A 27567-nucleotide genomic window follows, 5' to 3' on the forward strand; every position below is an offset into this window, starting at 1 on the left:
GGATCTTTGATGTTATTATGATTATGATTATGATTATGATTATGATTATGATTATTATTATTATTATTATTATTATTATTATTATTATGTATTTGTTTGACACACACCCTTATCCAGGGCAACTTGCAGAATATAAGAGCAATACAAAAGTGCAATAATACAACATAAAATTACAGATGAAGCATAATACAATTACATGTTAAACCTGGTGGAAATTTGCACAGCACCACTAAGGGGTAAGTGCGTAATAATGAATGAAAAAAATGAAAAAATCCTCCAGTCCACAGCAGTGGCTCAGAGTATGAGGCCATCACACCCCTGTTCTCTGTTTGCTCGTGTCAGGTTTGTACTGTGAGAAAGGGTTCATCACTGGTCAGAATATCTTACATTTAGTTTTGCAATCGAGAGTGGCAAGGAGCCTCAGATGCCATGGTTGTTGGTCTCCCTTTGCTGTGCTGAAGAGCGGGTCTGTGACTCTCTGAGCCTTGAGTACTTCCAGTTGGTAACCAAGCAAAATAATAATAATAATAATAATAATAATAATAATAATAATAATAATAATAATAATAATAATAATAATGAGCATAAAGACATTAAAGTGAACAACAGCTTCATTTGTAGTTGATGCTGAGCTTGGTGTGCATTCCAGACACCTGTTCATTATTGCACAGACCCCGGCTCTTCTTATCCATGTTGTTATTGAGCGTTTTGACTAGCTACCGATCTGTTTGCGAGCAACGTGGCAGAACTGATCATCGCACTGAAGCAGACTGAACCTGTCAGACCTGCCTCTGTCTTCAGCTGTCTGAGAATTATGTTTCTGCTTGGATGGAAAAGGAATTATTAGGCATGTGGATATACAGGTATACTAGTGATTGGATAGACTTGTGCCTAATGGTTTATTTGTTTATTGTGTTCTTTGTCTGTTTGTTTATTTTGAATCTGTACAGTGCTCTGTGGCTACTTTGTAAAGAGCACTGCACTAAATGAAGATGGATTGACTGATAGACAAGCAGACAGCTATATACAGAGATTCCGCAACAGGTTATTTGTCCATTAAAGCCCACTGATCAAGTCAGCAGGCTGCACAGAGATGGCAACCATCACAGACGCTGCATAGCTAATGCATCTTTTCATTCAATTTCTATTTAGCTGTTATTGACTATTGATGTCATTCCATACTGAAATCCAGTACAGAACACTGAAGCCCAGCCTGGCTTCGCACATTTTCCTCTGTGCCTCCGGTCAGTTTAGTCAAATGGGTTGTGCTATGAAACCCACTGCAGTCACAACTTCACATCCCCCATGGGAGGCCAAAGGAATGCGTACCCCCAGGATTCTGGGACAACTAGGACATCTCTCTCCCGGCCAGCTGATGAGGTCGGTCAGTGTTCTTATTCAGTGCAGTCCATTCTGGGATATTTTGAGGGGCATCAAAATGTGATGTCTAAGAATCACGGGGGATACAATCCAGGGCGGTGTGATTGGACTGTGTGGAGATGGAAACCAAACACAACTCTCACACTTCTGGCCTGGGCAGGCTGCTCTCCCCTATTCGGTGCAGTGGGGCCTGCTCATGAGGTGGAGGCAGGGCAGTTGGCAGGGTCCAGGGGTCGGAAACAGCAAGCCTATTTCAAACCAGCAGAATCAGACTTGAATAAGGTTACACATGTACCAGGCACCACAGAAACCTAAACCCTGGAGCTGGAGTCCAGAACTGTGTCTCTGGAGGTTGAGAGAGGGACTTTGCTCTGTGTTGTTAATGAGGACTTTCTGAGAGATGAGTGGGAGAGAGATGGCTAAGTGGCGGGGGGTCTGCAGAGGTCGTGCTGTGTGAATTTAACCAATTACATTGAATTAAGTTCAAGAAAATGTCACTTCTTGTAAAATATATATATATATATATTTACTTAAGTGTGTCAGATTTGTTTGGGGCCGCACATCATGCATAGGGTGTGTAAGAGTTGACAAGACAAGAGTTGCAAGACAAGTTTACAAGAACTTAAGAAAGTTTACAAACGAGAGGAGGCCATTCGACCCATCGTGCTTGTTGTACCCCTTCTGTAAAGATGGGTTGGGCTTTTAATCTAATAAAAACAGCTGCATGCAGTATATGAATTGCATTACACAGAGGTAGTTACAGTTTGTGTGATGATGTGTATTTAGACACTGTCCATCTCTGAGGTGGTGTTATCCCTAGCCTCCCAGTATTCCTCTTCAGGTCGCATGTCACCTTTATCTTCAAGGGCTTATAGTCAGCCCCCTGCTAAGGAACAAGTAGACATAAATATCCATACTCAACTCTCGGTTTCCTTGTTCGCGCAGCACTCTGGGGGCCGGGCCTTGTGAAAAGTTCTTGCCTCCAGGCAAGTCACTCGGCCCGAACATGAACATCCATCCCCTCCGCTCTGGAAGGAGAGGACCAGCTTAGCAGAAGACAAGCTCAGCCCACCTGTAACTGCATTATTTATTTATTTATTTGTTCATTATTATTATTATTATTTTTAAAGAACCTAAAATCAGTTTTGTTACATTGTTAAATACAGAACCATTGGGAAAGTCTGTGCGGCATATTATCATGTTATAAGAATGTTGTCTAGAGTAACATTTTGAAGGCATTTCTGTGCCTGTGATACCACCTCCCTTCCTAGTGTTGTTGTTATGTCTTATCCTTACCTTCCTCTGCACCAGCTCCTCCTCTGTCTATCTGACTCTGGCTTCTATAGAGTCTGCTGCTCCTCAAGCGACACAGGGGGAACCATGAACAGTGATGCACTGCTTCTTTGTGCCATGGAGCAAGAATCCCCTCTCATCCACCCCCCAGCCCTTGTGCGCTTTTATCTGTGCATAATTGTCATCTGGGCCAGTGTGTTACCTTTATCTTTCACACCTGATGCATTCTGCTCAGTGCAGATTCCCATTGCTGCTGCTGTGCTCTTGTCTTTCATGTCCTCCCAGCCTCTCTCTTCACCCAGACTGGCCCCAGAGGGTGAACTGAAAAGGACAGGGGTCTCGCCTGCCTGAGCCTTCCTGGCCGAGGTCACGTGGCCATGAGGCAGCATCTCTGTCACTACCCAGACTAATGCACCCTCTGCGGATCCGATGGCTCTGGCTGGATTCTAATCAATACTAAGATTTTATATCTACCATCAATCCCATAAGCTGCCGGCAGCCTCTGCCTCACCAGAGCGGTTAGGGCTTTCAGATGCGCTCAGCTAATTGCAGTGAGATCTCGCCGGTTTAACTCAGCAATTCGGTTCATTTTTTATTATTATTTTCTTCTCCTGAATGCTGGCAGCCAGTCCTGAAATGTGTGAGGTTTGAATGTCAGAGTTGGGTAAACACAACCCCCCCGTGCAGTGTGCTGCCCATTTACATTTATTTATTTATTTGTATACAGTACCGTGCATGGCCTTGGAAACAGATCTGAGAAGCACGTAGCTCCCAGACACGGCTTCTCTGATGTGTTTGAAACTTGTAGTGGTGAGGGAAAGTGCAGCTGGGCCATGAGATCAGGGTTTGATTCCCAGCACTGCCTGCCAGCCTCCTCCAGTGTTACAATATTTTTGTTGTTGTCTTTTGGTTCAAATTCTAAATTAAATGGAACTTGATCACATTTCCCCCCCGAACTACAGTGCTGTGGCTCTGGGTTTCCAATCGCTCATTTATTGATTGTTGGCTCTCAGCAGCAGCTGCTCAGCTGAACTCTGCCACGCTGCAGAACACCAGCGATCGATTACCTAATTCCAGAGAGACGCCATATACACATGTGCACAAACACACACACTCACACACGGACATACACAGACACACGCACTCACAAAAACTCACACACACACTCTCTCTGACTCCTAATTAATTACATAATTGCTGTCGGTGACTGTGAGCCATGTCCTCCTCACTTTGAATAAACCTGGATTTAGAAAACAATAAATATGGATGCATGTATATGTATTCATATACAGGTCAGGAGGGATTAGATACTGGATTGTAGTTTTCTCACAATTATTTAGTTCAATCTCTCTAGTTAGTGGATGTGTGAAGGTGTGTGTGCAGTATGAGTTTAATGATAATAATAATAATAATAATAATAATAATAATAATAATAATAATAATAATAATATTATGCTTATACAAGTTTAAGCATGCAATCCAGTCAGGTGTTCCTGTTCTGTGGTTTGCCAGGGAAGTCCTGATGAGAGGAGTAGAAAGCCCCACTCTCAGCAGTGATTGGCCCTGGCCCCAGATCCCACAGCCACTACCTCAGACCTGACAGCATGTAACTTATTAACAGGATTGCCAGAACACAAGCTCCTGTGATTGGAAGATGTATTCAAATATAAAATATACTTCAAATACACACTGTATAAATCTCAATATATGAATTCCTTTTAATTGCTTTTATTTATAACAAGTCATTCTCTTCTGTGCTCTCTGACAACTAAGGCTAGTGAAGCATAACTCCAGCATTTGAGACTGTATGACGCACCTTAATCTTCATCCCCAAAAACTCATACATAAAGCACAATACTACTACTACTACTACTACTACTACTACTACTACTACTACTACTACCACTAATAATATGATTCTCATTCCCAGCACCCTGTTCTCTAAAATAGATTAACACCTAAGCAAGTTTCATTAGATAATAATGTAATTCATTATAACGGTGCATGTACTCTAGAACAAAGAAGCTGGAAGCTGAAATGTCGGGGCCCAAATCCATTGTGCTGCATCTCCAAGGGGCAGAGTTAATGGCTGCCATCTCTGTAATATGAATGACCTACGTTGATATTCTAAAAATGTATGTCTCACCTGTGTAGGAAAAGTGCATTAATGCAAGAGAGGGTTAAGAGATGTGAATGAAGGAGAAGAGGGAGGAGAGCAGGGCGAGGGGGCAGATGATGGGAAGGAGGTTGTGGAGATGTAGTCAGGAGTGAATCCTCCAGCCCATTCAAGAACTTAATTATTAATTTTGTTTTCAGATAAGTTACTGCACTGTGAGTGTTTATGATATTGGCTGTTTAAAGCTGCAGGGAAGGGAGGGAGTCAGGACACCAAGTCCCAGGCGGGCAGCCCCCCCCCTCACTCTGCCCTGAAACCGCACAGCAATAAACACTCTCATTGGATTGCAGGCTGATACGTTTCATGTTTTTACCGACTGCCTGAATTGAGTATCGCATCAGTTCTGCACGGCTGCCCATGCACCCTTGTCCGGGCTGTTACAGTACAAGTGTGAACTATCCAGCCCACAGCTCGAACACCAAATATATCCCCAAGACTGTGTGGAAGTGCTGTGCAATTGGGGGTGGGGGGGCGCATAGGGGGGCAGGGGGTAAAGGGTGGCATGGCTTCTCTAGCTGAGCAGCAGAGCAGAGTGGGTGCTCTCTTGACTGATGAGTCTTTCAGCCCGGCCTCTCTCTCTCACTGTTACCTTAGCTGTGTTGCCTGCTGCTCCGGCAGCCCTCCCCAGGGACCCAGAGGCATCCTATCAGGTGAGCGAGAGTGTGGCTTATCAGCTGAGCCTGCTCATCTGCCTGAGAAGGACTGTACTACACACTGGCTGGGGTCTGCTAACACACATTGGCAGCTGCCCACTGCAGTGCAGTATCCTCAGTGCTCCACTACAGCTGAGCTCTACACAATGCCCCAGTGCACCAGGGCAGCCATCTTCTCAGGTTGCTCTGTACGTGATTAAACGGAGAGTGTCTCAGCTCAGCGTTGCTTCGTGGAGGGCCTCTGCTCTCTCCCTCTCTTGTCAGGATTACCGTGCAGCTAGGTCAGTCATTGTGTATTGTGAAGCGCTGCTGCACGCTTTTGGAATGAGTTAGTATGAGTATGGTTTGCATTCAAACAGCCACTTACTCACTCCCGAGTGCCATCACTGCAGCAATGTCTCTGCTAAAGCTGAGAGAAAGAGAGGAACGGCCATTGAAATACTGAGCCAGAGGGTTAACTCTGAAAGTGGATTTTCCCCTTTGTTTTGTGTTCTATATATGTATGTAAATATGTATATATATGTGTGTATATATACATATACAGTATATGTATGTATGTATGTATATACGATCGGTGTAAAACTCACACTCACTCTCTCTGCCTCTCACTCTCTCACCCTTTCACTCTCTTTATCGTTTTCTCTGCCTCTTTCCCTTCTCTCTCACGCTCTCTTTCTCTCTCCCTCTCCATCTCTCTGCTTCCCTGTATCTCTCTCTCTCTCCCCCCTCTCTATCTCTTTCTTTCTCCCAGACACTGGTGGTGTTTACGGGCTGTCCGTGGATATTACGGTTCAAGAAGCAGACTCCCTGCTGGCCGGATTGGCCCAGCGTCGCTCTCTGTCCGCAACTGCCTGCAGTCAGCAGACTCAAAAACACACCGGGTGTTCAGTCTGTGGAGTTAGGAATTTAGGTAGAGAGGCCCCCTTAGGTAGTGTGTGTCAGCACTGTGTCACACGCACACACACAAATGTGCACATGCACAGTGTGTGCAGAGACAGAGTGAGTGTCTCTCTGCTCTCCCCCCAGCTGCCTGCAGTCAGTCAGTCTGCACAGGGAGCATGTCGGGCTCTGCACCTGCTCCCCCAGCTTTTAGCGCTTTATGGTGAATAACTTTTAACTGTGATAATAAAGCATTAGGCAACATGAGAACACCGGCAGCGGGAATCTCTTACAATCAGTGCCCCTACTGCCCCCTAGTGACACCGAGCCCCCGACATGCTCTGACCTGGGTCACTGTTTCCTGCAGCTCCTCTAGGCAGCACAGCCCTCCAAAGACGAGTGCCATCAGCTGCCCAAAGGAAACATCTGTACTGTAACTGTGGAGCAGGTCTGCATTCTGCTGGGTTCTAATGAGCCCTGGCAGTAATTACAGCCTTTGCCCTGATTAGGAATAATAATACTGGCTCTGAGGAAATGGGCCTTTTTAAATATGGTGTTTATTTGTTTTGTTCTTTTATTTTAATTTGTGGGTTTGTTTTTGGTTGCCACAGTTATCTGTTATTGTATTTTTTCCTCTATTTTTTTTATCACCTGCTGCCCACTCTTCCTTAATCATGGGGGGGGTTAGGCACCACTTCACATAATGTGATTGTACCACGAAGAGCAGCGTGCTTATGGAGTCTGAACTCAGATTTCACTGACAGACAAGGCCTGTAACCTTCAAATGGCTGAGAGATGCTCATAGATGACCTTGTACATTTGTGAGGTGATTTCCTAGGCTGGTGTGATTAACTCGGTGTATTATGCACTGAGTGGAATGGGAACATTGTAGCATTTATTGTCATACACTATACCTCACAGGTAGTTTTGCGAGACAGATTTAGCTAAAGATGGAGCTATGGTTTTGCTTCTTCTGTGAAGGAAAATTTTTTAAGAAAGTGGTATGTTCATTATTTGTAATTGATGAGGACTAATTGAAAAGCCAGCAGTGGCTGGTACAGTGCCAGTCGAAGGCTGTTCATGTGTTGAAAAGGAAGAAAAGGAAAGAATTCTCTTATATGTTTATATGTATGTGTGGGTGTGTGAGCATATGTGTGTGTATGTGTATATAAGCAATATACTTTATTTAAATAATGTTTACTTACTTTATGTGAGCAGTGAAGACTGTGTGCACATTTTTTATTTTTTATTTTAATTTTTTTCTTGCACTGCCGTGAAGTTATCCCTTATTCATGTTGTAGTCGAGGATGAACTGAAACTGAAGCAGTTTTATAATGGCAGCACCCAGGAGTCTGAAGAGATCAGTGTCTCTATGTGTATCTGCGCAAAGCGCTGCAAGTCCCTCCGCTCCCAGTAATTGGGAAGCAAAAATAAAAATGCAGGAGGTAGATGAAGACTTTTATTTTGTTTGTTTTTTGTTTTTGTTTTTCCCCTCTCTCTCTCTCTCTCTCTCTCTCTCTCTCTCTCTCTCTTGCTCTCTTTCAACATCCCTCCAGTGTACAGGAACAGTGGGGAGAGAAGGGGGGTAAAATAATTAGGCTGTTTTTAATTATTCTGCAAATGTATAACGGCATTGATACATACATTATACAATCAAAAAAAGCAACAGCACTCATGAATAGTTAATTTCGCTTTGGATTATAATCGGCACCTTGGGGGGATTGTTCATCACTTCTGAAGAAGAGTTCCTGCAGCCCTCCTAGTCATAACATTGCCCCCCCCCCCATGCTGCTGCTTTTGCAATGCAAGGATGCAGTCTCACACGGTCCTGCTGTGCTGAAATGCAGAAAAAACAAAGCAACTTGCAACAAAGTGCCAGGCACAGAAAGCAGCAATGGCACAAATGCATCCATGGCCGGTTGTGCTTTGCCATGCCTTGTGTGCTCCTGTGCACGTGTTTCCACAGGGGGAAGTTGTGAGGCACTCAGTGAGACTTATATGTGTGTTGATGTACGGTACATTACTGTAGGAAAGGTGGATGTTCTTTTTAGGTGTGGTGAGGGGGAGGGTTTCAGTAATGAAGTCAGATGCTCGTTCCGTCACTGAAGTGCACTTGACAACTTGACTAGAAGGCCTCAGGCCCTCTCTCCAGTCGACTGTAAAGCATGCCATTAAACAGATCGTCTCCTTCATTTTTTATTTTTTATTTTTCTTCTGCCACACCAGCTGCCCATCCTCGAGTCACTCTCAAATTGAATCAAGTCGAGCTGAACTCGCTGTGAACTCCCAGGGACAGTTGGTTGGCCTCAATGTCTGTGTGTGTGTGGCTACAGCCCCTGCCTGCATTGCACTGATGACAAGGCCAGATGCTCTGTGGCCCCGGTGACAGCTCGTCAGCCTTTGAACTCCAAGGTCGAGCAGTGCAAACCCGCTGTTGCAGAGTTGTGTAATAATCTAAACACTACTAATAGCACTTTCTCGCTCTCTCTCTGTCTCTCCATCTCTCCATTTCTCTTGATCCTTGGAGTTGAGCTCCAAAGCTGAACCTGCCCCTCCCCCCTTTTTGATGGGAAGAATTTGTGATTTCCCAATCTCTGTTCTGTTTGGGTGTTTACCGTTGCCTCATTCGACCAGACTCTGGTTTACATTTTGCCACCGTTTGGGTGGTTTGTCTGTTTGTGTGCAAACTCCAGGGTTTTGGCTGGAGGAGTGCTATGTGTGTGTGCCATTAGAGCCTGGGCTGTCTTTGTAATAAGTGCATAGGCTGGATGGTTGCCCGCTACACCTAAAGATGAAGAGAGCTTTCTGGTGGCTGCACCTCCAGTGGCGTGGGGCACTGCCAGTCGTTGCGTGAGTGGGGTCTGGTCACAGTGTGGTGGAGGAGTTTGAAGGTCAGGGGCCGCACAATATTTTTTTATTGTGTGTGGTGTTTTGGGATGCTGAGTAAGCCCTACTGATTAGTTTTGTTAGTTTCATCCTGCGTTTGTTGACATACCTTTAGCATGCCAGGCTCTGCACTATGAGGGAGCTAAGGAGTGGACACAACCGTTGTGTGATGTGGCTGGTTAAATTTGTATGTTTGTGTGTGTGTATCTGATCACCATTTAATTCCAGCATGGTCTAGTGTTCAGTTACCATGTGTAAAAATTGTTACCCCATGCTTACAAGTGCTGACTAGAAGCTGCTTCACAGCTGTTTAAAAAAATCCCCCCCACCACCCCAAACAAAAATCACCCTTTAGTGGACTGCAAAACACTGCTGATGCTCAGATGGGCAGACTCAGATGATTTGTACATTGTTTTGCCTTGAAAATACTTGCTGATATGATTCCTCTTACTTGCATCAACCATCATGTTCTCCCCCTCACCAGTCTCCACCAATGGCAGCGGGTTGGTGTGTAACAGGGCTGCAGTGGCGCCTGCCCATTTATGGTCATGGTTGCTAGACAATGGAGATCATGCGCAGTGGAACCTTCGCCTGTGTTACAAGATTCTGACGGGCGACACTCTGGAACACTGGCATCCATAGTTCATAGAAGGGGGGGGTTCAAGGAGCAAGGGGTTCTATGGGCGGAGGTTTTTGCTATGCGGTGCCAGGGAGTGTGAGTGGGGTCGGGGATCTGTGCGTGTGACACTGAACTTTAATTCGCCCAGTGTTGGTGGCAAGATCAGGAATGTAGGCTGGACACTTTGCCCACAAATAAAAAACCCCGCCTAGGTTGCCATGCTGCTCTGTGGTGTTTTTGCTTATATGTGCATGTGTTTTCACAGTGTCACAAAAAAGCCAGCATTTCTGGGACCATACCACACTACAGATCCAAACCTGCTTGCACGTGCGCAGGGAGTGTGTGTGGGGGGTTGGGGCAGTGCTGCAGCCTGGAGAGAGACAGGAGTCTAGTCTTTGTTTTGTGGCCTGTGTCTCTGCTCCCCAGGTGGGCTGGCAGCTGAAGAATCTGGTGAACGCTCTCAGGGAGGACCCCAGCGGAGTCATCCTCACACTGAAGAAGAGACCGCAGAACACCCTGACCTCTGCCCCTGCCCTGCTCAAGAACGTGCGTTGGAAACCCCTCGCCCTCCAGGTAACCCGCCCCCCCTGCCCTCCACCCCGCCTGCCCTGCCCCCCCCCCCCCCACTTCCCCCCACTTCCCCCCACTCACCCTTAACAAACTTTGTTAAGATGTGAAAGTGCGGACGGGGGGGATGGGGACTTATATTCCAAAGATGACAGGGTAACAATTTAATGGCGATGGTTTACCTAGCACATGGTAAACTCTTACCAGGAGATCAGATAAGAAGTTATCCCTCACCAGATGTGCACAGCTGCCATAGTTTCTATTTCTAAGACAACATGACTCCAAACACAGTCAGAGCCTCAATGTTCTCAGTGAGGCAGAGACGGGGGGGCAGCTCCCCCCCATGCCAAGTCTTCAACTTTTCCTCCCCTACTCTCTCCACTCCCCCCCAAGTCATAAGCTTTCTGCTGCATGACAGGAAGCTTACAGTGCCTTGCTGCATTAGACCCACCCCCACCCCCCCAAAAAACGTACCATGAAGTGACTCTGTCAGGACAGTGCAGTTAGTGTTAGTGCCCTTGTTAGTGTTAACTGTTTCAAATAACCAGGAATGCCTAGAGTGGCAACTTGCTCCCTCACGCATCTCCTGCATCTTCACAAGAGACCGTAGTACCAGCAATGCACCATTGCACTTTCTGGCTATGGCTTCAGTGTACACAGCACACAAATTACAAACCATGGGAAGGCGTGGTGCGGAGCTTGATTTGGAGTTTAAGCTAGAGTGACTAGTGCATTTAGTTATGTAAGCAGAAGGAACGGGGGCCTGACTCTCCCAGCTGTCCTGACAGGAGAATCTTGTGACCCATACCCTGCAGAGAGAGAGGTTTTTTCTGGAATAATATGCATAATAGTCTGCTGTTCTGTGGCCTGGAGACCAATGGACTTGCACTGGCTTTAGCAGGACTACTTGTGACAATTGGTGGCAGAAGGAGCTGTGTTAACAAACAGTACTGCTAGGGGGAGAAATCAGGCTGGACTGCCTGTTGTCCCGGCTCAGCTCATCTCAGCTCTGCTGTGACATGGGCAGCTTTGTTATCGACAGGGATCTGTGAGAGCAGGGGGTCTGGGAGGAGTGGTGGAGAGATCCTTCATGGCTGTTTAGACCCCCTTCCCCCTTGACAATCAACCCCATCTCTCCCCCTTCTTCCCTTTTCTCCATATCTCCCTCCAACATATACCTTCTCCTCCTGCTGCCCAGCGCCGTGCCCTCCCTTCCCCGGCGGGGGACCTGGAAGGTGTGTGTGCTTGAGTGTGTACCTGCCTATCTGTGCCTGTGTGTCTGTTTGTCCATTTGTCGGTGTCTCTGTGTGACTGTGTGAGAGTGTGTGTGCCTGTGTATGTATGTGTGCATGTACACGCATGTATGATTCCTTCCTGGTGATTGGCTTCCCCCTCGCCTGGTAAAGGTTCACCAAGAAAGAACACAGCGCTGAGAGGGAGGGGCTCCACATCATGTTAAAACTGCTCAACAATCCAGTACAACTGCTCATACTGGTCCTGAGGGGGACAACAGCCTCAGAGTCTCCCCCCTGCCTGGCCCGGACATGGAGATGTGAATGGGTTTGGGGACTGAAGTTGAATTGCTGGATGTGGGGTTTATTACGGGGAAGTTGGGCTTCCATGTCTTGTGACTGCCGCAGAAAGAGTTGCGCGGTATATTGGCTACTGGGGGAGCCCTTGTTTTCACAGCTGGCACTATTTTTAGAAGCATATTAGGGGCTAATTCATTTCCATGCACCCTGCCCCTGCGCCTGCATGTGCTGGAGCTTCTCTCTCGTTTACAAGCATCGACAGAAACCCCCCCGTGTGTGTGTGGAATAATAATGTGTGTTGTTGTAGCCCGCGTAAGGGTGCAGAGGGGGGGGGGGCGGGGGGTGGCCTGGCTTGTGTAGTCCTCCTAGCTGGGAGAGAAGCTGAAAATACTGTTTCCTAACCGCACACACAGCGGTGTGCGTGTCTCCCCACTATGTTGTAAATGCGTAAGGCTTATTTGTATAGTTTGTACAGCTTTGTGGAATATAAATTTGTTTTTGGTGCTTTAATCATGCACTGCTGCAACGTATAATGTGTTTCTGTAAGCACAGCCTCCTGGAGCAGCCCCTGTGCTCTGTGCTGTGCACTGTACGCTGTGACATTTTATTCAGTGATGTTGATGCAGTGAGTGATCGTATGAGGGTTGCTCGGGTGCCACTCTGTAATAAGGCAGTAAGCTGCAGAGACAGGGCTGCCATCTGTTCCCTGCTCCTGTCACTGGAGATGCACTTACAGGTGCCAAACATCTTCCTTGCTTCCCCTCTTCTTTCTCTCTCTCCCAAAGAAAAATGGTTGGAGAAAAGACAGATGATTCCTGTCCTTTTGTAGCATTAGCACACTAATCCAAACATGCTGTTATGAAGAGATAGTGTTTTGTTTTGTTTTATTACATCTTGGTTTAATAAAATCTGCTGGGTTTTTTTTTATTTAGTTTTTGTGGCTTGTGTGTTTTGTGTTTTTACTCATGCTGGCAAAGTAATGAGTATTAACAGTGATGCTGAGAACTCCATTCATATCATTTGTTTAACTCATTTGCTTTATGTTTACAGAATATATGTGACACAGGGAAGTATGGGAGGGGTGGGATCAATACTACAGTAGTGTAGTTTAATCGTTATGCACTTCATGGTAAAGTGTACATCTCAGGCAACACTGCACAGAACATAGAGCAAAACAGAAATGTGCTTTCTCTGAAATGTGTTTACTTACGATCCTATTCCTTCACTTGGAACATGGTCTCTGGGATTTGCATGGGATGTGCTGAATGGGTGGCAGGGGGTGTTTTTGTGCTGAATATGAGCTATTGTGAGGTGAATGCACTCCTCTGGATGTGACACTACACATAGTCTCCTCCAATGCTCCAGTAGCAGATGCAGGCTGTGCCGAACTGTGGTGGGGATCTGAAGACCTCTCATGCAAGGAGCCACAAGGCACCTGAGCCCAGGCACAACCCGTGGTCCAGAGACATGCCCCTGATCTCTGCACTCCAGCAAACCATTGCTTTTACATTTTATTGGTTGGATTTAGATTTATTCCACTCTTGGATTTATTCTTTACTGAGCTGCTGTGTCTGGAAGCATTGGAGGTCGTGTACAGGGGGTCTGTGCTGTGGTGGATAGTGTCCGTAAGCTACAATCCACCCAACATGAGCCCGGTCTGCAGCTGGAGAGCCTGCGCATACCAAAGCCTACTTCAGGATGTGTGTAGTTTTTACAGTTTAGGCAAATCTGTTCACTGGCATCTGTCATGTTATATTATATACGGGAAAGGTATATGATCTGAGGTTTGGATATCTCAATAGTTAAAGGCATGTTTTCCGACCTGTAACCAGATTTGATTAAAATGCTGATTAATCTTATGATCTGAGCTGTGTGGGCCCCGCTGGGGGTGTACCACAGGTGCAATTAATGAGCCCCTCTCAGGTTCAGAGCCTTTAAAGAAGCTTTTCATTCTTTATTAAACTGGGTTATTGTGGCTTTTAAGTAAAAATAATTAGCATATTTCCTTTTTTTGGGCTTTATGTATTTATAAATATATATGTGTGTATGTGTGTGTGTGTGTGTGTCTGTGTGTGTGTGTGTGTGTGTGTGTGTGTGTGTGTATAATATGTAGCTGCAGTTAAGTGGGGAAACCCAAGCATGAATTACGGCTAAAGACATATTTAGATTGTGCTGGTGGACATCATTAATAAATGTTCTTCTTCAAAGCTTGGTTTTAATTAACTAATCGCAATTAAGTAATGAAACGCTGTAGTCTGTGTGGTTTAGGAGAATCGGAGCTCATAGTGTAATGGCGGGGTGGGGGGGGGCGGTGCAGAGGGGGGAGTGTGTGCACAGTATGGGACTCTCCCGCCACACATAAACACATGACGCCCCTTGCGGCACAGCAAGAGCGTAGCGCATGGACAGCAGTTGCAGAGCATTGACTTTACGGTTTTGTCTTTTATTTTTTTTAATGTTTTATCTCACCAAAATTACTACCCTGCCAGCTCTGTGTTCCCGGGCTCCTCTCCTGCGGGCTGATAGGGGTGTAATCTGGCTGTCGCTGCTGCTCTCGCGCTGTCAGTGCTCAGGAATGAAAAAGGCAGGGGGGCGGCCACGATAATTAACAAATTACTGTTTTCACTCATTAGACATCACAAGTCTATAAATCTGTGAGCACTCTCATCCCACTTTTTGTCTACTCTTTCCACTTACTACAACACCCATTGGTAAAGTAAGGTGTGTGCAAGGTAGGAGTCAATCATTTATATTTCACATTAATACAGGGGTGTTAACTGGTAAAGTCACAGGGGTCTCTCTCATCGTATCGACTCCCTGGTCAAGCTTGCAGGCTGCAGTAGAACCCAGAAATGTGAGGAGAGGGTGTTGTGCAGTGCAGGGCAAGCAGCCTCACAGCAGCAGAGCTCAGCCTGCAGCCTTTGGCTGCTCTGTTTTACACTGAGTGTAGCATCTGCCTTGTAATGACTGCAGCTTTGGATCAGCTGCTCCCACACAGACCAAGACCAGGCAGAGATTGTCTGAGCTGAGCCCTTACCCCTGGGGTGGTGGTGCCCACATCCTTCTTGCCACTGAGGTGGAGTAGGGAGCAATTCAAAACCCCGTTTACAAAAAGTAGGATTTCACTGTTCACTATCACAAAGCATAATCCCACCAATGTATTTTTAAAATGTATTTCTATATTTATGTATTTATTTATTAATTATTTCATTTATTACTTATCCGCTGTTATTTATTTCTAAACAACGTGAACAGCCCTGCTCCTTGCCTGTCCCCTGCCAGCTCACAGGGCCACACAGGGCCTCACTCAGGTGTCACTTTTCACAGTGTGTCACATTAAAACCGCAACCTGCTGCTCTGATTTTAAGGCACTGAAACAGCTCAGGCTGTTGACCCCTGATGACCCCTGTTCTGTTGTATCAAGTGGCGATTCCAAGGCAAGAGGCTTCTGTTCAATCCTGACATCTCTCCCTTTGCCAGGCAGCCTGGTTTGCTGTCCACTCACAGTCACTAAGACACATGAGTAAAGAGCTTCCTGGTTGCTAAGGACCTATGCGTACAGCAGTTGCTAAGGGAATATGGCACCTTTTGGATGGGGGGGTGGGGGTTCGAAAGTAATATGTACTCTTCTCGTAGTTAAGCTGGCATTGATTTGTGTCTAGGCCTAAATGTTATTGTTAATTAAAATGTAAATTAGCATGTTAATTGGGCAATGGGGTTTGCTAACTGCTTTTGCTGCAGTAAGGGGATTTCTGTTGTCCTCATTGGAAATAAATACCAGTGATTGATTATACTGTAGTGACTGTATTTTTATTTGCTTTGTATCTGTATTGTGTTCTGCTTGAATTACCAAATTCTCATGACACAATTAAGACATGTTTGTATTTTTCTTTTGTAACAATGTAATTATTATTAATAATAAAAATAATACTTTTGAATATACTTTTGACTCCCACAGCACAGCCCACTGTTTATAATCTCCCCCGGCTGTGTTTGTAAAGGATCCCTAGTTTTACTTGAGGGGCAGTGTTGGGGCTCCTCTGGTCTTGGGGGGATGCAATGTCTTCAGATTTTTGTTCCAGACTTAACAACATGAGTGAGCTAATTTTTTGTTTAATTAAACGTACTGAAACATTTTTTTTGGTTGAGCCTGAAGCGTTGAATGGCTGAGCAGTGGGAGGCTGGTTTGCAACTCCACAGGGGGTACCTGCCCAAGAGCCCCAGTCCAGCCTCCCAGTATGCTAATTGACATCCCCACCCCCTGTCTCCGCAGCCCATCCCCACCAGCCCCACCAGTAACTCCACCACCCCCACCAGCACCATGGGCATGTCTTCCAAGATGGACAGCTCCAATATGCATGATGTCTTCATCCTGTCCCCAGTTTCTGGACTCTACGGACCCAGGTAACCTGGCGCTGCATAGTGTGAACCTGATCTTTCCAAAGCTGGTAGAAGATTTACTCTTGTGTACATGTACAGGGACATTTGTGTGCTACTATTTTGTGTGAATGTGTTACACACCCACACAAGATGAGTACAGGAGTATGAAACCCTCCTTTATGTTAAGCCCCATTCACACTGAAACAAATGCTGGCTTTTTGGTGGCATTTTGTTGTCGGCAAGATTTGTATTTGTTAATGAGTACGAACTGAACCAATGCACTGGTTAGAACCAATAGCCCAGTAAACACAATGGAAGGAATCTGGCGAAACATGGAAATTATTGAACTTTTACAAACACGTCCAGAATATCAGTCTGTGTCTCCTCTATCAAATCCACATGCTTCTGTAGCGTCTAGTTCCCAAGGCTACAGTGTTAATACCTGCATTCTGTGTTTTATGTGTGAATGGGTACAGCCTGAAATTTGCCGGCATTCAAAGACAGTGTGAATGGGGGTGCAACAGGAAGAAACGTTGCCTGCATTTTGCTGGCATTTCAATGTGAATGGGGCTTTAGACAATGTTAAAATGCACAGGTGCCCTCAACTTTTCTCCTCTCCTCCTCCTCCTCCTCCATGCTCCTCCTTTTCCTCCTCTTCTCCCCTCATCTCCCCACCCCCCTTTTTGTCCACTTCCACCTCCTTCTCCCTCCTCCTCTTCCTCCAACAACCTCCTCCACTTAATCCTCCTATTCTTCCTTCCTCCTCCTACTCCATCCTCCATCCTCTTCTCTCTCCTCCATCCTCCTCTTCTCTCCTCCTCCTCCCATTCTCACAGGGACGACATTGGCATCATGTCCTGCGATGACATCAACAAGTACAGCATGGGCAAGTCTGGCATGAAGGGCTCCGAGTCCCCCAGCTTCTTCCTGGACCACGAGAGTGGGAAGTACTACACGCTGATGGAGGGTGAGGGAGTGCCCCTGGGCCCCGAGTATGACCGTGGCCGCTCCACAGGGGTGCGCAGGAGAGAGAAGACGCCAACCCACGGTGAGAGAGACATCCCCACCCCTCACACTCCTGCTCCTGCACCTGCATCTGCTCCTGTTTCTGCTCCTCTGTCTCACACTTGGCTGCTCTCCACTCCCAGATCACCCTCCAGCACCGCTCACTTGCTCTTTTTCTTTTTTGGTGGTTTTCAGTAGGCTTGGTGCTCAATCAGTGTGTGTGTGAGTGTTCCTTTACGTTGTTGCATTTGTGTATGTCTGTGTGTGTCCTTCAAAATCTGGACACAGCATCTCATTTAGAGCAGCACACCCTTACTGCCGGCACAACGGAACAATGGCACAACAGCCACGGAACTCACAGCACCCGGTATATAGTGTTTATTATTGCACTTTATTCTCACATTTAAAACCCTTCAGATCGATATACCCAGCATTGACGTGCACGCTCCCTCCGATTCAATCAGCAGTGCACTCACAAGCTTCACTTCCCTGCTTTCACCGCTGACAGACAGACTCAAGGGCAATCCCATTGGTGGGAACCAATAATGGCATATTTATTTTTTAATTTTTTATTTAAAAAATCTAATTCCATTTTTTCTTTAAGTGTCCTTCGGGCACCAAGGAGATGGTTCTTTCCTGTCTTTTCCCTGTGGCTGGAGGCAGCCCTCTCTCTGGGAATCAGACCCTGCTTGCTACTGCAGATAAAGTCCCCGTCTCTCTCCCACAGCCTGCCAGCCCATGAAGTGGAGGAAGTGTTTTAGTGCTGTAATTGCTTCGTCCGGCATGCTTTGCTAATCTGATCTGCAAGAGAGACACATGTGCCGCAGCCAAGCCCTCTCTCCCTCACCCTTCCTCCCTCTCTCTCTTGCTCCCTCTCTCCTCCTCCTCCTCCTCCTCCTGCCGGCTGATGCGCTCCTTTGGCTTCTTTCCAGGTGACCTAAGGCCGGTTTCCATGCCAACGGAGTACAGCTGGATGGGAGAGACCAAGGAGCCTAACATGTACAAGAGGGGGAGCAGAGGTGGGTTTTTTTTTTTGTGAGGCTAAAATAGTACGATCCAAATTCTCACGAGTCAAACGAGAAATGGAGTTTAAAAAAAGATTTTGATCTGAACCTGGGAGAAGACACGGGTCGCAGATCACCACAGAGCCTTGCGAATTCACTTGCAGATCAAGTACACATACACACATCTGTAGTTATGTAAACATATGTCTCGGTTCAGTACAGTACATGACTAGCACATTTCTACTGCTTTGCCATCAGACTTCGTGTGCAGTGGAGACTTTCATTTATTTATTGTTATGCCATTGTTTTCTTCCCATTGTGCTTTGCTCCATTTACAAGCTAAAAGCAATACATTGAGTGTGAACATTTCACAGCTGCGCTGCTCTCCTTGGTGCTCTGGGGACTAGCGTGCTTTGCTCATGGTGTAGAGCTTCATCATGTCACATGCTGGAAGTTTGTGAGTCAGCGATAAAAATGTGCCCATAACACATCCAAGCCCAACCAGTGGGTAACAAGGATGCTATATTTGTACAGACCTTAACTAACTGCTGGCTCTTGCAGTTCTTCCCATGCTCCGCCTTAACACTTACTATGTTTTTATTTTGTTGGTTTATTTCTTCTTTTTTATTTTCTTCCCATACCTTTAATAGAAATAAATCACCCTGCTTTTTACAGCAGTCTGTATATTTAACTGCAGCGTGTAATGCAAGTATTGCCACATTTCCACTCTCATTTCCCCTTCCGAGCTGTGCCCACGCTAGGCTCATGTGTGTGTGTGTGTGTGTGTGTGTGTGTGTGTGTGTGTGTGTGTGTGTGTGTGTGTACTGTAACTGGAAGTATTGCAGCCATTCACTCCATAGCTCTGACCTACTCTGCTGACGACCAGGGCTCCCATCACAAAGACATTTCCACCAGATGCCTCAGTGTACCAGTCTGTGAGACAGAGTGTGAGTTCATATGTATTTGTGTGTTCCTTCTGCATATTTATTTATTTTCTTTTGGGGGCCCTTGGCCTCCCTGCTCACAGCTTGTCGAGAAGAAATGTGTTGTGCATATATATGTGTGTGTACCCGTATTGGACCTATGTGTGTGTATGTATTTGTGAGATGCAGCACAGGGGGAGACTCCTCAGCCAGTATCTTGGGGAAAATATCCATCAAGCTGTCCATCATCAATCTTCTCCCTCCCGCATCTATTATCCAGTCTATCTATCTGTCTACTAAGCAGCACTGAACTGCATCAGACACACTGCATTAATCAGAGCTGGAGAAGGGGGCTCAGCTCGGGATTCTGGGAGAATTTACAAGATGAATGAAGTTCTGTGACAGTGTACAAGAATACAAGTCACATCTGATATTTATAGACAGAGATAGGCAAATAGATAGGAAGAGAAAGTAAGCGAGTGAAAGCTATACATGAAGGGACAACCGAGAGAGAACAATTTTACTAATTTAACATTTACTTAAGTAGCTAATTCAGCCATTTTATTTATATACATTTATAGGTATATGATATATAAAATGCATAATATTGCATATGATTCCTTTGGATCCATTAAGTAAAATAACAGAAGATTTATGACCCTAATTATGTCATCTGTGGCACTGGGGAAAGCAATACTCAAGACAGACGTCTACAGCTTGTATTTATGAACAGAATAATTTGATCAGTGATCTTGAGCAGAGTTATTTTCTCACCGACATTGATTCAGAGAGAGGCTTGCTGTCGTGCTATATGAGCTTTCTTTTCTTTTTTCATGTTTTTTTCACCATTTCATAAATTGCTCACACATGCAAAGCTCACTAAAAATAGACGTTGCATCTATATTTAATGTTCTTCTCTTTCTCTGAGTTTTAACCACTTCCTGCCAGGTAGCCAGAACCCCCGTGCACACCCAAAGAATGTAAAATTAAAGCATGTGCATACACACACTCTCTCTCTCTCACACACACACACGCACACACATGCATATTCACATACACACACACATACAGTCTCACACAGGCACACACGCACATGCACACTCTCACACTTACACACAGACACACAGGCGCACTCACTCTCACAAACACACACACACATGCACACATACAGGCACGCTCACACACACATACACACACGCAAATACACAGGCATACTCTCTCTCACACACACACACACACATTCTCACACAGGTGCACTCACACACACACACTTTTACACACACACAGGCACATGGGATAGTTTCATATTTGTAAAGAAAGCAAAGTCCTCAGTGCCTCCGCCTCCTCCACTGACATATTTACAGTTAATGTGTCACAATATCATTGTACCATCACAACGCCTCCTTTACAGAGGGGGTTATTCATACTGATCCATTGATATCCGACGGCTCTGATGCTCCCGTCAATGAAGTGTGGGAGGTAGAGAAAAAATAAAAAGTAAGATGGGAAATCCCCAAAAGCTGGCAGCACACACAGTATGGTAAATAAGACAGAGTTGAGTCTCTCAGTGTTTCTGCTCAGCCTGCGTTTACTTGAACAGGAATATTGGCAGACATTTGCAATGCATTTCAGGCAATATTTTAAGCCTGTTGAATTTTTCTAAATCTTTACAGTTTTTACATAGTGCCTTTGCAAATATCAGTGTGGGGAATAGCAGCCAAAAAAAGAATAATCTATCAATCAATATGCAGTGATCAGAGCAGGGAGGAGGAGTCACATTTTGTACAACAGAGGATCCTCCCTGTCCACTCTCACCCCCTTCCCCACCATGCACCCATTTTTCATAGGTTTCTCCTTCTCCCTACATTGATCTCTCTTTACATTTTAAGTTCCCTCCAATTCTGCCTGTCTCTCTAGCAGCTGGCAAACTATAACCCCCTCACACACATCTCCCTCTCACTCTCTCATCTTTTCTTTATCTCTCTTTGCATCTCTGCATCTTTCCTTCCCCCTCCCTTTGCTCTCTTTCTCTCCCTCTTCACATTGTATCACTCCTCTCTCACTCTTTCCTCTCTTCCCTCCTCAGTCTGTCTCAAAGAAGGAAAGCCCTTTACACCCTGTGTCATTTTCATATTTTGTATTAGAAATTATGTATCTATTTACATGGAATCTACACTCATAATGGACTCTGAGCTCTGGGCCCCTTCCCCATCCTCTCCTCCCTCCATTGCCTCTTCTCCATCCCATCGACGCATCCACAGCCCAGATTCAATCTCACACAGTGACACACACAAACTGCACAACAGACACTCTCATACACACACTGCTGTACACACATGAGCACATACACACTGAAACTCACACAACCACTGACACATACACGAATTAAGGCACAATCACACACTGTTTAGCACACACTGATGAACACTGCACTGCACTACACTGCACAACGACACACACACAGGGCAGGTGACACTTCACAATTATACAGAGTCATACACATTTTAGTTTGGAGAAAAGCTTTTGTTTCAATATTAGGTTCTAAACTTCACATCTTCCTCCTTCTCTGAGTTTTCAGTATATATTTTATTGTAAATGGTGCCACACACAATAGGGTTGCATTGGAGCATAGCTAATCAATAGCAATTTACAACTAGTTTCATACAGAAATTAAAACCAGTTTCCAATTCGATTGCGCTTTATCATTGGAATGACTCTGGCTCCCATTATAGCTGCAAATCCAAATTGTAATTATGAATCGAGACTCCAGCAGGTTAATAGAAAGGATTCCCATTTAATTTCCTGTCATTATGTGTCACAACTGATAGCAGGAAGACACCTAGAAAACAAACCTGACACACATACACTGTGGACTCCAGCAGGCTGGATAATACTTCACGTTTTGTTTTGCATTTTCTTAACTTATTTCAATAACTGATTTAGTTCCTGTTTCAGCTATTCATCCCACTACCCAACTGAATGAGGCAGGACATACATACAGAGATTCCAAATGAATGGAAATACAGAATGTTTTTAAAATGCAAAAAATAGCAAAGGCTGCCATTTGCTGGCTGCACATTTGCATGAGTGAAATGCAAACAGACAAACGGGGACCCACCGACATACAAAAACAGACACAACGCTCAGTGCCCCACACAGACACAAACACACACACGGCGAGACACACACACCGGAACACATGTACAGTCACACACACGCAAGCACATAAACACATGCTCACATAGAGACACAGGCACACACAGACACACACACACACACAGGCGCACACAAACACACACTCAGAAAAAGGAGAAGCCTGATCAGGTTTTCCCATGTTCACCAGCCCACCCCCCCTCTGCAGAGCCCATTGATTAGTATGCAGTCAGCACAGGCACGTCAGCAGAGCTAGAGAGAGGGAAAGAGAGAGAGAGAAAGCATCTTAAACAGCCCATGAATAGCATAAAGGAAAGTGATTGGTGGTGTGTGTGCGGGGGAAGGAGCTCTGCACTCCCACGCACTGGAGCTAAATATAGCAGCCGCCCACCTGGGGAGAGGAAGGGGGGGAGGAGGAAGCTGAAGGGGGTGGGGGTGGGGGGGTGCCGGAGATTCCCATAAGCCCCAACACTCCTAAGCTCAGGGCTGCTCTGTGAGAGAGAGAGAGGTGGAGGGAAGAGAGAGAGAGACAGAGAGAGAAGGGGTAAGAGAGAGAGAGAGGGAGGAAGAGAGCGAGCATGCATCAACACACTGCCTGTACAGCCGAGCTTGTAGCCTCGGGGCTATCCCTGAGTGTTGAACAAGATTGTGTTTCATTCTAGGTAAGGGTGAGATGGGAGAGTGGCACCCTAGGGTGGGTGGTGGCAGGTGGCGGGGGAGTTCTGAACCAGAGCTTTTGACATTTTCATTTAAAAAAAAATTGCACCAAAAGAACTCAGTACACACCCCCACAACCCTGCTCTTGCACTCCCGTTCGAATCAAGTCACCTTTCATTGTAATTGGAAACTTTCAACACATCAGGCAGACACCACGGTGAGCGTCTGATCAGCCAAGCCTCTGAAAAAACATGGGTGCTGGAAGCCATTGTGCGGGCCACGTGGGCATGGCTGGCCGAGGAGAGCAGTGTTCAGACCTACCTGCATACAGTGGCAGGCGTTTCCGAGTGTCTGAGGGACAGTGGCCACTTTGTCGTTTCCATCTGTCTGGTTGGTTAACCAATACGTGGACACTGACATCTAATCGTCGTGACCCACCTGACTCATTATACACCATTCAGTCTGTCTGAGAACCAGGCTCAGCTCCTGTCACCCCTGAGTCGTAATGGCATTATTCATAAAGACACAAGAAAGGTTCCAGAGTGACCCCCTCTGTTTATCTATATTTTTAGTAGCATATATAATCTACACACACAGATTTTTAATGGTCATCAACTGAAGTTTCACAACAACCCTTTTGGTTGTACATCCATAGACTGATTGATTGATTGATTGATTCAAAGGTCGATACATACTGTATATCAGAGCGTTGCACAGCTGACCTCCTTCTTGACCTTCCTACTGAAGCCGACTGATGGTTTGTCAGCACTTGGTTCACCTACTGCCATCAATGGCAGGACACAAGCTACACAGAGCAGGGGGCATCAATCAGGATGCTCCATGCAAACAGTAAACTTTAGAGTTTGACCTGAATTAAGAACACTGCACTGACACCATTGGTAATTTTACAGGCAACTGGGCATTGTTTTGAGTAATTTAGCTCACTTCTGCATTAAAATAAAGCTTATTGATTCAATAAGAGTTATGTTTTGCTCCAGGCTAGGGTTACCATTACCATCCTCATGAAACTTAGGATTTCATTAACGTTAGCTTTGCATTTCTATAGTGGATAAGGTGTGGATTTGTGTTGGCCTAGATTAAAAATCCTGGTGTCGGCTGGGGTTGTATTTGGTCTGTTGTTAGGCCTTACAATGGAGCAGGTACCCTACTGATGTAATGCAATAGTGTTTTGGGTGAAGTCTATTCATCAGGCACAGCCTTGCAGCTTCACAGCTAAGATTATGATTCTGACTTCTATTTAGGCTAATTCATGTTAATTTATGATCCAGTTACAAATTTGGATGGTTAAAGAAAAGGTTTGAGTGGAAAGAGTGGAAAATCTAAAAATCTGATTATAATTTAGTTTAGATTATTATTTAATTTATATACCTGTAAGAATCAACAATTTTGTTGGTTAAGGGCAAAAGGTAACCTATGGATGTAATACGATGAGATACACCTGGTAAAATTTTGTGGAATCAATCATGGTTTAATCTTTCCAGGAAGTATAAGTTAAATAAATTAGAAGTTTATTATTCCCTTTTTTTCTTATTCATTAATTTTCATGGCACCATGTTTGCTCTGCACTGTTGCCCATTTCAGGTAGGTGTGGCCCTTTAGTGTTTCTCACAGGCCAGATGACTTTCTCTCTCCTTCTCTCCTACTCCCCCTCCCTCTTTCTCAATGCCTCTATGCCCCCCTCTCCTCCTGCCCCAGACTCTGAGAACTCTCTCCTGCGCTACCTGAGCGACGACAAGATACTGGTGATCCAGGAGGAGCCGGAGACCCAGCGTGAATCCAAGCGGGACACGGGTCGGCGCTCCCGGAAGAAGGGCAAGAACCCCAGCAGCCCCAGTTACCCCATCAGCCCTTCCCTGCTGGCATCTACCGTCAGACTGGACTCAGGACCCCCTGAGGGGCTGCCTTTCCCACTGCCCGAGAGCAACACCGTGCCACTGTACCATGTGAGTGTGTGTAGGTCCGGCCACTGCCCGCTTCTGCCTCGGGCCATTTCCCTCCAGAGCATAATAAGCTTCACTTGAATAGTGAATGTTTCGTTGTTATATACCTATGACATTTACCTATTAAGTATATGGGTGTGAATAGAGAAAGGTGCATATTTTAGCAGAAAAAAGTAGTGGTGTGTGAGCAGAGCTTTGAAGATGCATATATACACTGACCTATAGGATTATTAGGAACACCATACTAATACTGTGTTTGACCCCCTTTCGCCTTCAGAACTGCCTTAATTCTACATGGCATTGATTCAACAAGGTGCTGAAAGCATTCTTTAGAAATGTTGGCCCATATTGATAGGATAGCATCTTGCAGTTGATGGAGATTTGTGGGATGCACATCCAGGGCACGAAGCTCCCGTTCCACCACATCCCAAAGATGCTCTATTGGGTTGAGATCTGGTGACTGTGGGGGCCAGTTTAGTACAGTGAACTCATTGTCATGTTCAAGAAACCAATTTGAAATGATTCGACCTTTGTGACATGGTGCATTATCCTGCTGGAAGTAGCCATCAGAGGATGGGTACATGGTGGTCATAAAGGGATGGACATGGTCCGAAACAATGCTCAGGTAGGCCGTGGCATTTAAACGATGCCCAGTTGGCACTAAGGGGCCTAAAGTGTGCCAAGAAAACATCCCCCACACCATTACACCACCACCACCAGCCTGCACAGTGGTAACAAGGCATGATGGATCCATGTTCTCATTCTGTTTACACCAAATTCTGACTCTACCATCTGAATGTCTCAACAGAAATCGAGACTCATCAGACCAGGCAACATTTTTCCAGTCTTCAACTGTCCAATTTTGGTGAGCTTGTGCAAATTGTAGCCTCTTTTTCCTATTTGTAGTGGAGATGAGTGGTACCCGGTGGGGTCTTCTGCTGTTGTAGCCCATCCGCCTCAAGGTTGTACGTGTTGTGGCTTCACAAATGCTTTGCTGCATACCTCGGTTGTAACGAGTGCTTATTTCAGTCAAAGTTGCTCTTCTATCAGCTTGAATCAGTCGGCCCATTCTCCTCTGACCTCTAGCACCAACAAGGCATTTTCGCCCACAGGACTGCCGCATACTGGATGTTTTTCCCTTTTCACACCATTCTTTGTAAACCCTAGAAATGGTTGTGCGTGAAAATCCCAGTAACTGAGCAGATTGTGAAATACTCAGACCGGCCCGTCTGGCACCAACAACCATGCCACGCTCAAAATTGCTTAAATCACCTTTCTTTCCCATTCAGACATTCAGTTTGGAGTTCAGGAGATTGTCTTGACCAGGACCACACCCCTAAATGCATTGAAGCAACTGCCATGTGATTGGTTGGTTAGATAATTGCATTAATGAGAAATTGAACAGGTGTTCCTAATAATCCTTTAGGTGAGTGTATAAAAAGCCCAAGAATTGCACTCCAACAGTTCAGTTTAATTCACCTTAAAGGCTCTAGCAATCATCTGGTTTATTTTTAGTGCACATTTTGTGCACACTCAGGGCTGCCTGTGCATGGGAACGTGCTATATTATAGAAAAACCAATAGCGATAGATTGGTTGGTTGGCTGGTTGGTTGATTGACCACAAGACTGAGAAGCTGATATTTCTTGAATCAGTCTGCCCTGTGCTCTACATGACAGACAACAACAGAAGCTTTCAACACAGGCAGAGACACCAACAGTGACATTCATATAAACACACACACATAAACACACACACACACTCATGCATGCACACACACACAGATACAGAGTGGCTGTCGTTCCTGCCAGCCGTTCACACTGCTGTAGCCTGGTGAGACCCCTGGTCCTGGGTTGGAGCTGCGCATCTGGGTTGGAGCATCGCATCTGCAGTCTGAACGGCTGTGAGGGGCTGTGGTCTTGCTGTGACATCAGGAAGTATCTGTGAGACAAGCTGTGGCTCCTCCAGCCTGCGCCTGCCTCCCAGCCCAGCAGCATGGGTGTGATTACAGGATTCTCCACTGTACAAGAAGACCTCAAACCACTGCTTGTTTACTGTTTGGTGTCATTTTCCTATTTCTAAATCTTCTGTCTTTCCTCCTGTCTGTCCAACCACACAACTCCCTCTCCTTCCCCCAACCCTCTGAGAACCACACACACACAGAGCCAATACTGTCCTCTCCTGACTCTACTGCCTTCAGGGGTTCTGAAATTGCCACTCTCTAGTCACAGGCGGGGGGAGGCAGGGGGAAGCTCCCTGCTGGGTCCCGATTGGCTGATTACAGTTTTCAGTCCGGCAGTAACTACCAGCCTGGCACTGAGTGCTGCAGATACTAACAGCCATCCCCCCAGAGCCCAGCCAACCGCACTGGCACTTGATCTGCCTCTGCACTGCCCCTCCCCCTGGGCAATTAGGTATGTGGTTGGAGGAAGAGGAGTGTGCCCGGGAAAGCCCAGAACTGAGTAGCAGCACATTTGTGCAGAAGCCTGAGCTCCCACAAT

The 27567-nt window shown here is 45.8% G+C and overlaps 1 protein-coding gene across 1 annotated transcript in view; it reads left to right on the forward strand.

Annotated features, from left to right (window-relative positions):
- LOC136760082 (connector enhancer of kinase suppressor of ras 2) overlaps positions 1 to 27567 on the forward strand; it is a 111018-nt gene that overhangs the window by 59648 nt on the left and 23803 nt on the right. Inside the window, exons 9-13 of the mRNA XM_066715329.1 lie at positions 10313 to 10459; positions 16259 to 16389; positions 17202 to 17413; positions 18303 to 18389; positions 24824 to 25071. Coding sequence (XP_066571426.1) covers positions 10313 to 10459; positions 16259 to 16389; positions 17202 to 17413; positions 18303 to 18389; positions 24824 to 25071 — 825 coding nt within the window. The remainder of the gene's footprint in view (positions 1 to 10312; positions 10460 to 16258; positions 16390 to 17201; positions 17414 to 18302; positions 18390 to 24823; positions 25072 to 27567) is intronic.

The sequence above is a fragment of the Amia ocellicauda genome, chromosome 10 (genome assembly GCF_036373705.1).
Source record: "Amia ocellicauda isolate fAmiCal2 chromosome 10, fAmiCal2.hap1, whole genome shotgun sequence".
In the NCBI taxonomy this organism is placed as follows: Eukaryota; Metazoa; Chordata; class Actinopteri; order Amiiformes; family Amiidae; genus Amia; species Amia ocellicauda.